This window comes from Limulus polyphemus, unplaced genomic scaffold (genome assembly GCF_000517525.1).
Source record: "Limulus polyphemus unplaced genomic scaffold, Limulus_polyphemus-2.1.2 Scaffold478, whole genome shotgun sequence".
NCBI classification, from domain to species: Eukaryota; Metazoa; Arthropoda; class Merostomata; order Xiphosura; family Limulidae; genus Limulus; species Limulus polyphemus.
In genome coordinates, this window is record NW_013666088.1 from 500,989 (window position 1) to 517,590 (window position 16,602).

General features: G+C 33.0%; 1 protein-coding gene across 1 annotated transcript in view; it reads left to right on the forward strand.

Moving 5' to 3' along the window:
- Positions 1-16,602, forward strand: part of LOC106458511 (Na(+)/H(+) exchanger protein 7-like) — an 80,919-nt gene that overhangs the window by 28,211 nt on the left and 36,106 nt on the right. Inside the window, exons 4-6 of the mRNA XM_013918031.2 lie at positions 2,431-2,476; positions 11,729-11,770; positions 15,064-15,132. Coding sequence (XP_013773485.2) covers positions 2,431-2,476; positions 11,729-11,770; positions 15,064-15,132 — 157 coding nt within the window. The remainder of the gene's footprint in view (positions 1-2,430; positions 2,477-11,728; positions 11,771-15,063; positions 15,133-16,602) is intronic.

Consider the following 16,602-nt stretch of genomic DNA (forward strand, 5'->3'; position numbering starts at 1 on the left):
ACCTCAACGATCGCGTTGCTAACGGGATACACTGTATTTATATGGGTGACTACACTATGAAGCCACTTGTAATATATAATTCATCGGTGTGTCACGCGGTTAATAACTAAATGTCGGCTGTGACCCACTGGTGGAGCACATGGCAACAAACGTGTTAAGCCTTACATTTATTGTCGTTTCTTTTTACGTGATTTAAATAGTTACATATATTTCCATCATTACTTGTTTGTCCATCTGTCTGTATTTTCTTATGCATCGTAATATCGCAGACTGTTCGTAGCATAGTGGAAAACATACCAAGGTCAAAGATTTCTTGCATTGTGCCGAAGAATAAGTAGGCGGTGGATAATGCTAGCAAATTGTACTCTCTCTGGTCAGCAGATGGAACTTAGGGAGAGCTAAATTCTGAATCTTAGAATCTTCGGCCCATCATGTATCCCATAAAATGCCGTTCAGATTGAAAATTCAAAATACAAACTTAACTGTAGATGCCTGTCTTTCGACATTCATCTATAAGTACATATTAATATACGTTTTATGTGTAGGCTGTGGAGTCTGACATATGATACACATGAATAAAAACCCTATAACCCGAGCGTTTTCGAAAGGTGGACCTTTCTTCTTCAGGGTCACTGAAGAAGAAAGGTTCACCTTTCGAAAGCGCTCGGATTATAGGATTTTTATTCATTTCTATCAAGACTTCTTGAACCTACATGTTTTTCTAACATCATGAATATATGATACACATTTAAAGTATACATTGGAACTTTGTCAGAATTTTCGACAGTAAAAATAAAACTTGGATGGAGCCATCAGCAAATCAGGACACACGTTCTGCTCCATTTGGTTAGAATACAAAACATTTCTATATAACCACATCTCGAAGAAAAACGTAAACAGAAGTTAATTTTTTAACCTTTTCCAAGACTTTGTTCATTTCCTTTTATTGTGTTTTAAGCCTAAGAATTTCAATGTTATTCATATGTTTCTTTGAAGTTTAACAATGGCATTTTTACATTTTCAGATTGATGTATTTGTTATTATGAAATGGTTCCTTCGATATTTTTAGCCAGCATAAAATTCTAGCCACACCAGTGCCTATACTAAGTTTTGTTTGTATATTGATAAGCACAAATTTTTAGCGTTATAAGCCCCATTCTTACCGCTGATCCCTGTACTAGGGATTGATCAGAGCTGATTAATCGCCCAATTTGGATTCTGAGACGTAGCAAACCGAAGCTTAATTATGCTACATCTCTGCATAATAGTTTGAAAGTAATTCAATTGGTTTCGTATGCTGTGATTGGTTCCCGAAAAATCTCTCTGCTATGTTAGCTAGGGAGAATTTTATTGTTTGTTAGGAAGGCATAAATTATCCTTTTTTTTAAACTGCCCACATCAGCCTATTAGTGTTACACAATATGTGACGAGTTGTTTCCTTCTTTCAGAATGTTGGCGAAAAGCTGGCCCTAATTTTCAACTGTAAACTAAAGAAAAAGTAGTTAGTCAACATCACCTATCGCCATTTCTTGGGCTACTCTTGATACAGTATAGTTTAGCTATACTTTTATAGCCTACCCATGGGCACATGAATAATAGGATCCACATTCCGGGCATGTTAACCACTAGGCCACGCGCGGTATCAGTATGTGAAGAACTACACGTGCCCTGAATGAAAATTCTGTGAAGTCTTGCAACATAAGTAACCGTATGTCTTGATGGGTCGATGTTCATCGTTTTCACACAGTTGTAGTAAAGAGCTGTTTAATGATAACGTTGTTTTGACATAAATCAACGAAAACCTCTGTACTAAATCAGAAAGCATAATTTTCTCAAGAAGAATTAATGGTTAATATGAATTTACTTGTTTATCATGACTCGCTAACTAGTAGGCTACACTGTAACTCCTTAACCACATTTACTTGGTTCATTAACTATTAACTAATGACTTTGTATGTTTCTCTTCTGAATACTTTTAGTCCTTCACACTCTAACGAGATACAGATGTCAAGTGAATTTACGATTAAAGGCAGAAGTTGGTATTTGTATAAAAATCAGAAAAAAAAGTACTCCGAACATGCTCGCCTTTTCAGCTGTAGGGACGTTATAATGTGATGGTCAATCGTTGTTAAAATAGTAGCCCAAGAGTTGGCGGTGGGTGGTGTTGACTAGTTGTCTTCCCCCTAGTCTATAAATGCTAAATTAGAGACGGCTAGCGAAGATAGCCCCTGTGTAGCTTTGCACGAAATTCTAAATAAACCAAACCAAAACAAATTACCAACTAAGTTTTTCTTTCTTCTTTAAAGGAATCATTATGTTAGGGTTACATATGTTGCTTATTTATTTCAGTCTTTAATTTTCGATTGAACAGGATAAATTATACTTTTTTCCGAGAACATACTTAAAACTGTATTTTTGTTGTTTGTTTAGGATATCATCATGCTAATTTTCTCTCCTCTGTAATTCCCGAATCATGGTAAGTATGGTTTAATTCCCCAATTTTTAATAACTGAAAGTATAATGTTTGTTATCTTGATCTTGGTGAAATTATTTCCAGAAGTCAGATAAAAATTTAGTTCGTCGATTTTGACTTTGTACTGAAAATGAATTGTTAATGTATTAATATGTAAACATTAAATTATGACATATATTTTATGTAATGACATACTTTTGTGGTGTCGGCGATTACCGTGGTAACAAATAATTGACTTATACGACTCATTAACAAAAATATTAGAGTGAAAATATCTCTTACAGAAATAAGCTAGGAATTTTTCATGAAAGTTTCATGTTCGTGTGAAATGATGTGGATTTCTTACAAATGGTGATCCAGTTACTTCTGTTTCTATTGTGTTTGTAACGTTAAAAAACAGTGCAAGACCGTTCCTGATTGTTGTCAAAATCAGTTAGGCGTATTAAATAAATAGAAATACATGGAAATTATAAAAAAAAAATCACTGGTACCATTTCTTTATATATAGATTTTTTAATTAAAATAATTTAAAATAATTCCTAGAAATTTGTTTTCTAAAAACACGTCTCCTAAAACCGAAAGTATATCCAAGGTCAAGAAGTGAAAAAAAAAAAAACATAAACAAAATTGGTAGAACAAAACAATTCATGTGTAATGCTGTCATTGTAAAAATGAATATAAGAATTACGTCTAGTCAAATTATTTTTCTCTTAAATTATATAAAACTTTTAGACATGCATTCAGAAAATTTTAATTGTGTTTGATAGTTTTATCTAAATAAAAATAAATAATTTAATTATTAAAATATTCCAGAAAAACTTCATAGTTCGATTTATAACATAACATTTTGTGTCATAAAATGATAGAAATGTTAATTTTATGGTTTAATATTAAGTTCCGAATTCTAACAATGATCATCATTAAATTACTGTACAAATTACAATTGGAAATGTTTCTTAAACATATAATTCGAAGTGAAAGCCCCCAGTGGCACAGCGGTATGTCTGCGGACTTATAACTCTAGAAACCGGGTTTCGATACCCGTGGTGGGCAGAGCACAGATAACCCATCGTGTAGCTTTGTGCTTAATTACAAACAAACATTAAACAAGTGAAATTCATGTGGGTTAATATAATGCAAAAAGTGGCGAAGTTGAATCCAAATTTAATAGTATATTATACCACTAAAAAGCTATTCATCTGATAACGATCAGTTTTATATATATATATATATATAATGGGAAATGCGTTTGTAACTTTAAAAGAGAAACTAATTTTTTTTTTACTTCCTCCAAACTCGTGTTTATATTGTCGCTAGGAGCGAGTTGCAAGTTGGTTGCTATAGCAACACAAACAACTTGTCTCGCATGACACATCTATCTACCTACGTTTCGAAAAAAAGGAAAAATAATATTATCATTTATATTGTAAAAGGTGAAATGATTCATGCTAAACTTTTCTACTGATAATTAAACTGTTTTCAATTTGGAGGAAAACTTCATCAATGTAACAATGGGGTAAATGTAACTATTAACTCAGCAGTATAGCAAGTAGGTACAAGTTCAATCAATAAAAAATGTTGTACTGTGTACTTGGCATGACCCATTTGATGGTACTGTGTTATTCTCAAAGATTTAAAATGTTATATAGATTGAAAACCGTGACAAAATACGAGTGAATTGCAAGAATACAATTTATTTCCAACATGTAACTGACCACAGTGATCCATCTGATTTCTACACAGATGAGTACTAGAATTAGTTTAAACTCTTAATAATACACATAATTTGTGTCATACAATATGTTCTTATATTTAAAAATACATAAATTTAATTAGTTTCATTAGCGTAATTGGTCAAGGAAACTACGCTGGGCGATTTGTATGTAAAGCGGCGCTAATGACATGAAAATCAATTTTTGTAAACAAAACGTGTGTTCTAATGAAAGCCGGAAAGTCAGAACAACATTTTTGATAACTTAACAACAACAAAAAACAGTGTATGTGATTTTCCAAATAATTAAATCCAGATATTTAATTTCTTATGAGTTTTATTACAAATCACCATAAATACGCGAAATTTTATAAAGGAACGGTTAAAATATTTAACTTGCATAGGTTTAGTCTACATATATGTCTGCAAGTGGTTCAAAATTTCAGAATCGTAATATTATCTCCCAGCAACAAAATAATGACTGAAACTAGAGAGAAGTTAAAATTGGGTTTTCTCATAAATCAGGTGTTCTCAAAATTTTAAGTCTGGAGGAAGAATATTTGTCAGATAAGTGAAACCAAAAGATGATTACTACCGTTTTAATAGAGCAAAAAAGTAGTACAGTATTTTACAGTACAATCCATATATATGTATATATATAAAACAGAGTTGTCCGTCTGTCTACCACCACCCCTCCTCCTCTCCAAATAAAGATAAGTGGATAAATAATGGGAAAATCATTTCAATTCTACCGAATATTGCCGAATATGAGGGTAGAACGAGGAAGTGGCAAAATACGCGAAGCTGGCCGTAAACAATAAGGACGTTGAATGCCTCATGTAGTACAAGTACCTCAAAACAGTGGAAGAGAACAGTCCACGCCCCTGTATATGGGGTTCGAATGCCGTCACCGGGGACGATAAAATGTGCCGATCAATTCTACTATTCGTTGGTAAAGAGTTGGCGGTGGGTAGTGTTCACTAGCTATCTTCCCTTTTGTCTATCACTTCAAAATTAGGGATTGCTGGTCGAGATGGTCCTCGTAATAGCTTTAAACGAAATTCTTTTGCACCTAATGTACGAGAAACGTTGCGTATATTACTAATTGAAGTGCATTAAAAAAGAAAACAATATATTCAGTAAGAGCGTTAATCTATTTGTTCTGTAACGTTTTTACATACTGCTAAAGTAATAAAGAAGACGTACTATTTACCTTTAACCTATTACAGCCTGGATCGATGATCTAAGGATCGTTTTTTTTTCCATTGTGTATAAACGTATTAGTAACTATATGAACCATTGCTAAGTCACGATGTCCAGTTATTAATAATAACTACTGGGTGAAAGTAAAGAATTGTTATAATAATATGCTAACCACACTGTATGAAGCCTTTCGTCCAATACCAGGACTCATCAGGCTGTCTGGGATACGAGTAGGACAAGCATAGTAGTGGATGAAAAGTTATTTATATTAACAAACTGCTTGAGCTACAACTGTAAATTAAGTCAGCTTGGTAAAAGCTGTCTACACGTGTCAGTAGTTGTTTCTTATTAACTGCTCGTACATCACCAAAGAAGAGAGTGGAGTTATAAAAAGCTACAGTAGATTTATTTCTCTTTTCTTTTCATTTTTCTGGAGATCTGGCTACTGCTGAATAGAAATTCACATCAGAGAGTAAACAAGGTTGTTAATTCCAAGCGCATTTTCCGGGTTTTAAAAGAACTAGATCAATTCATCAAGTTTGCTACTTGAGCTACACATGGCCTAATGCGCTATGCAGCTCTCCTGACAATACCCTAGCTGGAGGGGGGATTTCGTCACATCTCATTTTCGTTTAAACACTGACATAATAATAACTGAGAAATGTATAATAAGGCTATTTATTAAAACTCGAAGGAAAGATGTTCAAGGTTTTTGGTATATTCTGACATACTGACATATTTCAAAACAAGATTTTCTCTTTTATAAATCAATGCAAACACTACGCAAATGTTTCTCGAAAAACACGTAGGTTTAAGAAATCAATTTAAACACAAGAATACGATACCCTATAATTCGAACGCTTTTGAAAGTGGACCTTTCTTCATCAGAGGCAAACAGTTTGCCCCTTAGGGAAGTAAGGTCTACCTTTCGAAAGTGGATCTTTCTTCATCAGAGGCAAACAGTTTGCCCCTTAGGGAAGTAAGGTCTACCTTTCGAAAGCACTTGGGTTATAGGTTATCATATTCTTGTGTTAACATGACGCAAATGTAATAAAAGAAATAAAAATATAGTTATGGTCTCTGCACAGAAGTGCTATTTTCAAACGTAATATTAAATAGGGGATTTCGATTTGGTTTGTTTTGAATTTCGCGCAAAGCTACTTGAGGGATATCTGCACTAGCTGTCCCTAATTTAGCAGTGGTAGACTAGAACACCCACCACCAACTCTTGAACTACTCTTTTACCAACGAATAGTGGAATTGATTGTAACATTATAACGTCCTCAAGTCTGAAAAAGCGATCATGATTGCGAGCCGAGCGCCCTAACCAAAAGGGTTTCATGATGGATGTTTGTTTATTTTCTATCGAAGAAGTGGGTAAACGTTTTTCAACAAATGTTTTCCCTTGTTGTTACGATAAACTAACACCAGGTTGCGTTTGTGCCAAATAATTATGCAGTTAGATAGGTAATTAATATATATAATGCACTGTGATAAGTGTGCTTTCCAAAAATAAGTACACCAGACTGATTATTTAATATATATATATAAGCAACAGTTGAGCTTAAGCCTACTGACGACTGGTATAAGAATCCAGATAAGGAAAAGAGGACATATCTCCAATATATACAAAAAATGTATTAAAAATTTAGTCTATGTGTATAATTTCTAAATGGTATTGATTTTATTTATTTTTGTACGGGTTGGGTACTCATGCTATATAACTTGAATTTAAAAAAGTATCTCCAATCAGATAAGAAATAGGAGATGGGTTTTAATTAAAGGTGTGGCGATACAGCGATACGATACTCTTATTGTATCGTGAAGCCGTGATACGATTGTAACGATACATCGTCCGATACTATACGATTTATGTATCGTCCAAAATTTGGCAAGCTCTCAGTAAACATTATAAGTCTTTTGTACAGAAAAAAATCAGAATTTCTAATAAAGTGTTTTTGCTAAAAATTAATGCCAAAATTTGGCAAGCTTTCAGTAAACATTATAAGTCTTTTGTACAGAAAAAAATTCAGAATTTCTAATAAAGTGTTTTTGCTAAAAATTAATGATTTAATAAAGGAAGATGAGTATTACATGTTGTCTTTATTTATTTTATCAAAAACATTACATGGAAAGTAACGTAACAAATTAACAATAACAAAATAGATAGACAGATATTAACTGTTTTTATTTTACTTCTCATGCCAGCTGCCACTTAGTTGATCAAACCTGAGAATTTGAAAAAGTACTGTACAGTTTGAAGTATCAATATCTAGATACGTATCGTATCGACTACTATGATGAGATACTCATCCCTAGTTTTAATGGTTATTTGAAACAGCGTCAGACTGCCACGAAGCTGTCAAAGAGAGCCTGATGTAATTTCAGCTTTTGTGACTAATAAAAATAATAAATAGATACTTATTAAAAGGCAAAAAGCCTAAAATTGATAAGTACTATAGACATGGAGTCAAAATAGGGATTGGTAGCTTGAGAAAATAATGTAGACAGTATTTCTAGCCTAGTTTGTTTAAATTTTTCTTAGTTGTAGGCTTGAATATATAATCTTTATATTTTGATTCACCTTGGTTCTGTACTTTTTAACGAACCATATTCCCCTTTTTAAATTAACATTTATCTTGTATTGCTATATGTACAAATTAATTTCTATACTCTGGATTTTAAATACACTTTCAGAACTTAGTCTTAACTATCACGTGATTACTTTATACCAGTACCATGAGACACTGCAAACCAAAACGCAGTTACTTATATAAAGTAGGTTGGATTTGTGCTCCAAACAGAGAATACTCACAGTTTAACGACGGAAATATGTTATATTATTTGCTGGGCTTGGAAAGTTTCCCCCCCCCCCTCCATCGTTGGGCACATGATTTAGCTGCTTAACGCTTTGTCGTTAAAATTTGTTGATATTATTTATAGGTTTAATACTAGCTTTTAAAGTGACTAGATTTTACAAATACTTTATTTTATTAGTTGTTAACATATGCAATAGTTATGAGTTTTATATGTATCCTGAAAAATTACAGTAACTCTCAACTAATCGACTTTTTTTATACCGTTCAATAAGGGTGGGGGCTCAAATACTGACTCATATTGAATACTTCTATTGTTCTTATCTGTCATAACTCTCAGTGTAAAAAACTGGTCAAAACAATTGTATGAGACCACTCATTTTCTACATAATACATAAAATACCTCAGCAGTAATTACTAGGATGAATTCCAATAATGGTGTTTTTGTCTGTTACTTATATGTTGGTAGTGTTGCGTATCCGCTTGTTAGTTAATTTCCGAAAGAAATTATTTCCGAGGAGCTTCAGCGATACAAATCCTTTCTTGATTAAACCAGTTTATTCTTTCTCGATACAAACTTTTAGTACTCAGTAATTCCACAGTCAGTACGTTTCTCGTCACTTTAACTTAACAACTTTTATAATACACGCTATAAATCACAGCGATTCACAATCTGGATAATTTGCTCTCTACGAGTGCAAAACACACACTAGCTCGAAACAGAATTGTAAATTACCCGGAACTCAAAGTAACTACCGTTTGCTTTATCATCCCCTGGCTTTTTGCTGCCAGGCTTATCCAACATTCGCGGAGTTCCCTGATAATTCAAGAAACACAGTCACGCATGCGCCAGCAGCGTCACGTGACTTCCGCTGTCGTAACAGTAGGGATTATGTAATCAATAACGTTCTAGACCCAAGCAAGTTAGTGCACAATAGTTTTGAAAAAAAATTGCTTAACCATCTGAGGGATCCTATATTAGCCCTATCGATAATTCTAAGGTTAAATGTACATAATAATTTCTTTTCAACATGGATGATACAATATCATTAAATACATTCCAACGGTGGTGAGAATCATAGTCCAGCATATACGTTCCAAACGAAACTTGATATTTTAATATCTCACGTTCTCGCAACGTGTTACCAAGTTTGATACATCTTATCATTATGTCAAAATCTATTTATAAAGTTTCCTGTCAAAATATCTGACATTTCAGGAGATTTAGAAAAATATGTTTGAGATACTTTACAGTGATAACTCTAGAGATTTCTTAACTATTTGTCATGGTTAATTGATTACATTTTAGGGCTATCAACGCTGTCAGTGGACAAAATATTGACAGGGTTGATATAAATCTTATATTCCTTCGGTCTCTGTAGTTTGGTTTTCCATTACATATTTGTTCAGCAAAAAATTAGGAAATCCAGGAAGCAACTATTTCAATCGTTCTTCAATATTTTCTATTAACATTTTGATGTTTATTGCTAAGTTTATCATTTCTATATTTTTACTCGTCTCCTTTTTTTTTACTATTTCAGAAATCTTTAGTTTTCAAAGTACTTGCGAAATAATGTTATTTTGAAGTTCAACAAAGTAAAACTAGAGTTGTTAGAGGCAAAATGTCAACTGGAGAATTTGTGAAATGCTTATTGACGACAAGTAGCGAAATATATAAAAGACAGAAATGTTGTTTTTATTACATAAGAAAGATCCTTACACAGAACTTTATTTTCCGAATATAACCGATGAGTATAAGCTTTGATAAAAAAATACTGTCACAATACATCAAACGCAAATCGTATGTATTTCAGCGTGTTTGAAGACTTTTTTTCGAAATTCAGGAATGTTTAAGCTATATAAAACTATCCATATATTTCTATTACATACAACACGATATTGAAAAGAGAAAAAATACTGATATAAAGAGGGTTTAGTACTTTATATTGAGAAGTCACATAACAAACACAGCCAATATAAAGTTGTGTGTGTGGAATGGCATGTGTCAGAACTACGTTTTGACATTGTTTGGAATTCCTAAAGTAGTATGATGCAACCAAAAATTGATTGATTTGGGAAAGGTATGTAAGAGCCCTTTCCATCGCAAGACATTCCAACACGTACATTACATAAATGTGTTCACATCGGGGATTTAGAAGCTCTAAAACGGGGATATCCTTTGTACTTAATGCATTGAAAAATAAACGAATATGGATCAACTTGTGGCTCCATGACCCCCCAGAAAGAGACCTTCAGCAAGTCGTACCTCAGCCCTGAGCAAAAAACACGAAGGGCAATGACAAAAGCTGTACATATGCCCCAGGCAACAACAACACAGCATAATCAAGAAGGATCTTCGTCTGTAATAACAACACAATCGCGTGTGAACAAGCTGCTTTCACGATGTATGCATTCAGCTGTCGCAAATCTCAAGCAGCAGGAGAATAAACGGATGTTTATGCTATTCCTTACGATATATTGGTATGCAAGTCATCGGACATAACACCTATGGCTTTCTGTGTAGTCAAATTGTTGACAAAAGTGTAGGTAGTAGTGATGAACTTTGGACATGACAACCATGCGATAAAGCCTTTTGCGATGGAAATTACTTTGCAGGGCTATTGTAAAGATGCAAGGTTCGCAGATAGAACGTTACTGGACGTGGCAACTTAGATTGTTAAGACGTGGTGAGACTACTGAATTGTTTTAATATAACATACTCAACCCTATAGTTGTAGAAATTTTGAAGTCATGAATAAAGATTATGAGTGTAAGCGATATAACAAAAATATGCTAGTTACACAAATACCAAATAAGAGCACAACTGGAAAATATTTTCTTCAGACCTTTATAACATTTAGCTCATATTTAATAAACTACTTTCTTTATCAAATCATAGTAACTAAAACTAATATTTTGATAAAGTTTTGGGATTTTTAAAAGAATAGCCAGGTTAATAGCTAACAACATACGCCAATAGTGGAATATTGAACGTAAAAGGACAGCTTTTCTTGAAAGTGTCCTTCACTAAACCAGCCCTCTTATAGAAATAAGTATTTTTCACCTGGAGTTCTTCACCTTTGTGGACATGCTACAACAAACCTATTTATTTTGAGTAATTATAAGCAACTGTCTTTTGCAGATTAGATTTGCACGATACTAGATGAAAGGGATTTAAGCATTTGTATTGTTGTTGATAAACATTGGATTTCATATCAACGCACCCTAATATTTTCTATTGGGCTTTCCTTCTTGTCAGCCATTGTTTTCCTAAGTGAAAAACTTGCACACATTTCATGGTACATTATATCAACAAAGCTTCTTAAATAGCACTGTTTTATAAAGAAAATTATTTCACCAAATGAAATGTTTTAGCGGATTCAATAATTACTGAATAATAGGATTCTAAAATTCGTTTATTATGCTTCTTTGAAATAAACCTAGCATTTTCTGTATGAGAATATTATATATATATATATATATAATGGATATAAGTAAGACACTAAAACATTTCTATCATTTCAGCATCCTGATAATTCTTGGCGTGGCAGTGGGAACTATCATTTAGTGAGTATATTGTTTTGTTTTTACAATAGATAGATATGTGGATAGATAAATAAATCAGTAGGCCTAACAGATAAGTAGGCATAGAAGCATGTATATATAAACTTAGAATTATTACTATAGCTTTTTTTTACATTTATACCACTGTTATCTATCATAGTGAAATAGGATTTTAAGTGATCTAATTTTACAGCAATATATTTCCTTTAAGAAGCAAGATATCCGAAACATCCTATAATTTGGAATTCGTGGTAATTTCCTTGGGTCATAAAGCTTCAAAATAGATAAAACTAAGACATCTATGTACGACATTCTATAGTTCCAGATTGGAATATCTCAACTTTTATTACTGGGAATATAAATTTATCAATTCAAGCAGCATTAGGAATTATAACCTTAACTTTTGTTGATACTATCTTATTTTCTGTAACAATCAATGATCTTCTAGTTGTCGTCAGTTCCTGTATTGTTGCAGATATTGATTAAAACCGCCCACTTTGTTTTGAGTTAGGAAATACCACAACGTGTCAGAACCAATCCATTCATTATTTTGGATACTCTATTGTAGATGATACGTTTTCATTCAAGTTTTTGACAAAAGACATGACTGCAATTTCCGAATATTGGGAATTATCGACGTTTTGGCCAGCGTTCAATTAGAAAAATTAAAAAAGTGTCTTAATTTCAGAAATCCTCGAATTTTTGTATTTGTTTTTACATAAATATCTTGTTTAACTGGACATTGTTCAACAATTTAAAAAAAAAATTAATTTCACAAATCCATGGATTTTTGTATATTGTTTTTGCATCAGTGCTAACCGTATGTTGTTTAATTGTGTCAAGCAAAATTCTGATTGAATAAATTCTTCCTAAAAATTTTATGCGTTCAGTGCACAAGTTCTCTTATAAATCCTAATGAACATGTTTATCGAATAGCAAAGATTGTCTCACATGGCGTCCTAGCGTGAGAAAAACTTAAATTTCGGAAAACGTTGATTGGTAGTTACGATGTATGCAAGCAGCTGCCTTGTTTGGTCTTTTGTATTTTTATGTTACAATAATATTGACCTTACGAAGACTGACAATGAAAGACAACTGATAATTAGAGTCAGTAGTGAGCGAATCAGGGTTTAATAGGCTAAAATTAATATTTTTTCAATGTTGGTGATACACATCTTACTCTTCGCATAGGTTGCTAAGTAATATTTTAATTTGATGCTTTCCACAAAACATTTGTAATAATTTGATATTTATTTTTTATTATATATTTATATATATAACGTAAAATTAAAATATTGGAGTTGATAATGATTTTGCTTTTATCTAACTTGTGAAACATATGTTGTTACTCTTTATGATATATTGATCAAATATTTTTTGTGATGTTGATTTATGTTCTCGACAAAATTTTATGTATATCAGTGAACGAACGTAGCTATGTATTTTATATATAATTCACATTTCACGTTATTCAGGACACAGGTCTTAGACACACATAACCTGTCAATGATATATTTGTTTTACTACGCCACAAGACACGTAGCAAATATGAAGGAAGTAATAGTGCCTTCATAATTTGAGATATTTCACCAAAAATCTGGTTTTCACAGAGAAGAATTCTTTGTTATTTGATATCTGTTTCATCTAGTTAAAAAATATTGGGTGAGTGAAATGTCGTTATTTAAAATTTTCAGGATCTAAGGTGTTTCAGAAATGAATTTCAGCACGGAAGGTGAAATACAAATTGCAGTTTCGAATCAATACACTTTTGTAGTTAAATCAGCGTGCTACAGCGGATAAGTCACTTGGTGCTTAAAAGATTTGGAGCTCTGGCCCATAAGCGCGGTAATTTTGAGCGTTTCTGTATGACATTGATCATGGTTTTCTATTGTGATTTTTCAAGACACCAATTGGGGATTCGGAGCACTTTCAAACAGAATCGGAGCACGAGCCCCATGTATCAGAGCTTAATGACACCTCCATGCTATAGTAACACTGTATTATTTCATAGTAACGTGAGAAAGAAAACATCGATTGTTCTGTGTATATTGCATCGTTTTGTGCAAAACATCTATAAGTTATCGTCATTGCCGTAACACAGATATCTAGGGGAAAAGCTAATAAAAATCCCAAGTTTTGGAAGGAAAGGAAAGAGACTTCAAATAGGGCAACGATTGGGAGTGCTACGAAAGATGATTATTAACAGTGACCCAGAGTGAGAACGTTAACAAGAAAAAAAGGTGTGCATTTAGGGTACAAAATGGAATATTTTATATATATGTGGCAGTTAGAAAAAATATTAGGAGCCATTTAACCAAGATAAAGTGTCCAATAGTAAACGGCATATTTACAAAATACAAAAGACATTCCAATTCACTTCCGAAGGAGGAAGATCTACCTTCCGAAAGCACTCGGGTTATCGAGTTTCTTATTTTGTGATTTCTCTAATGTTTGGTCTTCGGTGGTTTCTTAATACAAGCTAATCAGACTAAAGACCCAGTAGATAACTAAACTGTTAAATTAACCGGCAAATAGGTGTATATTTAATCCATATTACTCCTCAAAAAATAACGAGAACCTTTAGGTAAAAAACGAAAAGAAATCCAATTAATGCGCTTAAAAACCATTAAATAATTATATTCTTAAAGCACAAGAACAGTAGCTAGCAAGTCTGTTTGGACAAAGCTCAAATATGCAATTTGATTCTGAAGATAATTAATCAGTACAGATCCAGCTATAGAAAATTAACGTACAAGACAAATACACAGTTAGGTATATAGGGTAAAGCCTGATCATGTAACTAGATCGTTAAAGTTAAGGGCCAGTAGATATGTGGACACGCAAGGTAAAGCTACAGTGGGTACCAGTATCTTTGAAATAAAGGATTAGCAGAGTTCTGATAAACCTGGGTAAAGATCTAATAGCTAATTAGATCCTGAAAGTTAAAAACCAATGCAAATCCTTTTTTTCAGAGTAAATGTTCACCAGCTACCTATCCAGAAGTTTGAAATAAATAAAGAGCTGAAATATAGTCATTCTAAATAATTGTCAAATAGATTTCTAGAATGAACGGCCAATACACGTCTAGTTAACCTGAATAAAACCTAATAAAAAATTTAGCAGACAGAAGTAAGTAATTAAAATAGTCAAAAAACAGAATGACTTGGTGTGATTATTTATAATATCTGTTCAGAGACATCTAAGTTGCACCGTTTACATTAGTTGATACAGCGGTTAAACGTTGTTTATGCGTTTTGTAAATACCGTTATTGAATTTTAACTTTTTTTCTTTTCAGTGTAACTGGATCAACCAGTTTGGTACCACAGTTTACTTCTAGAGCTTTCTTCTTGTTTCTTCTACCACCGTAAGTCAGTGTACAGTAGATACGTATTTTATATTCTTAACTCATCTAAACTAAAAGCATTCAGCTCACTTCTTAGTTTAACCATATAGAATCTAATCTCAGTGTATGTTTGTTTGTTTGAAGTTATGCACAAAGCTACACAATGGGCTATCTGTGCTCTGCCCACCACGGGTATTGAAACCCGGTTTCTAGCGTTGTAAGTCCGCAGACATACCGTTGTGCCACTGGGGCCAGTGTATGTTCATTCAAACCAATGAGCTCCCCAGTGGCTCAGGGGGAAGTGTGAAAACTTATAACACTAAAAATCGGGGTTCGATACCCGTGGTGGGCACAGCACAGATAGCCCACTGTATAGGTTTACGCTTTAACGACAACAACGGAAAACAATGATTCGTGTTTCGCCATAAACTTTCGAACATGGAACTCGTCCTCTGATTGATATGAAACATTTCGCGGTGAGTTAAGCGTAAGCCACAGTTAAGCGATATTTTAAATTCTGGTTAATATTTAAAAAGAAAATTTGATCAATAAGATGATAAGACCAGAACTGATAATCCGCATGAAGTTTGGGTTGTATTCTGTATCCATTGTTTCGTAACAATTATATTTATGCCGCCCTGTAAAAATAATACATCAATAAAGTTTCATGTTTCCGATGGACATAAAGACTTCAAAATAACGTGATTTTTTCTTATTAAAACTAGCAGGAACGCCGCCCTTAGGGCGGCTGCTTGTCTAATCGTAGTGTTGATACCTCATTGAAAAAATTAGAGAAAGGGAAAATTTTCTAAAAAAAGGATTTTTGGGGGGTCAGTTCTGTACGGGAAAAGTTTTCGGATTGTGCTCTTTAGTCATACGCAACTCATTACATCAAAATGATTCAATGTACAGAGCTCAAACTTTTTATAAATTTTACTGATATAAACTGTAATGTTTTTTATATATTAAAAGTAGGACCGTTTATTGAAAACAAAAAGTAGTTCTTTTAAGAACTCCAGTTTCTCAGTATGAAATTTAAAAATTACACCAATAACAATATAATCAAACCCTCACGTGTGAAAGTCGTGTTATTGTTGTGAGGAGAGTACTTTTATTTAAAATTATGTTCTGTTATAAAGAAATGGTTGTTGCACGTACCAGTTATTTTTCTAATTGTCTGAATCTTGAATACCCAAAGTGGGAATTTTTTTATGGATTTTTGTTTGTGGTGCCATTCAGTAGATGGCGCCGGAGTTTTGGTTACATACATAGATACATTATAGTAAGATTAAAGGTTACAAATGTAGACATTAATATTTTATATTGTATCTAATTCCCTTTCCTTAAATTATCCAAAAGAATAAAAAAGTGGGAAACATATCAGAACCACTTTTATAATATAAAACCTACAGTTTTGACCATTATATGAGTACGAAAATAATAGCAAATCGATAGCACAAAATTTAGGGCTCATAACTGATTGTCCACTCT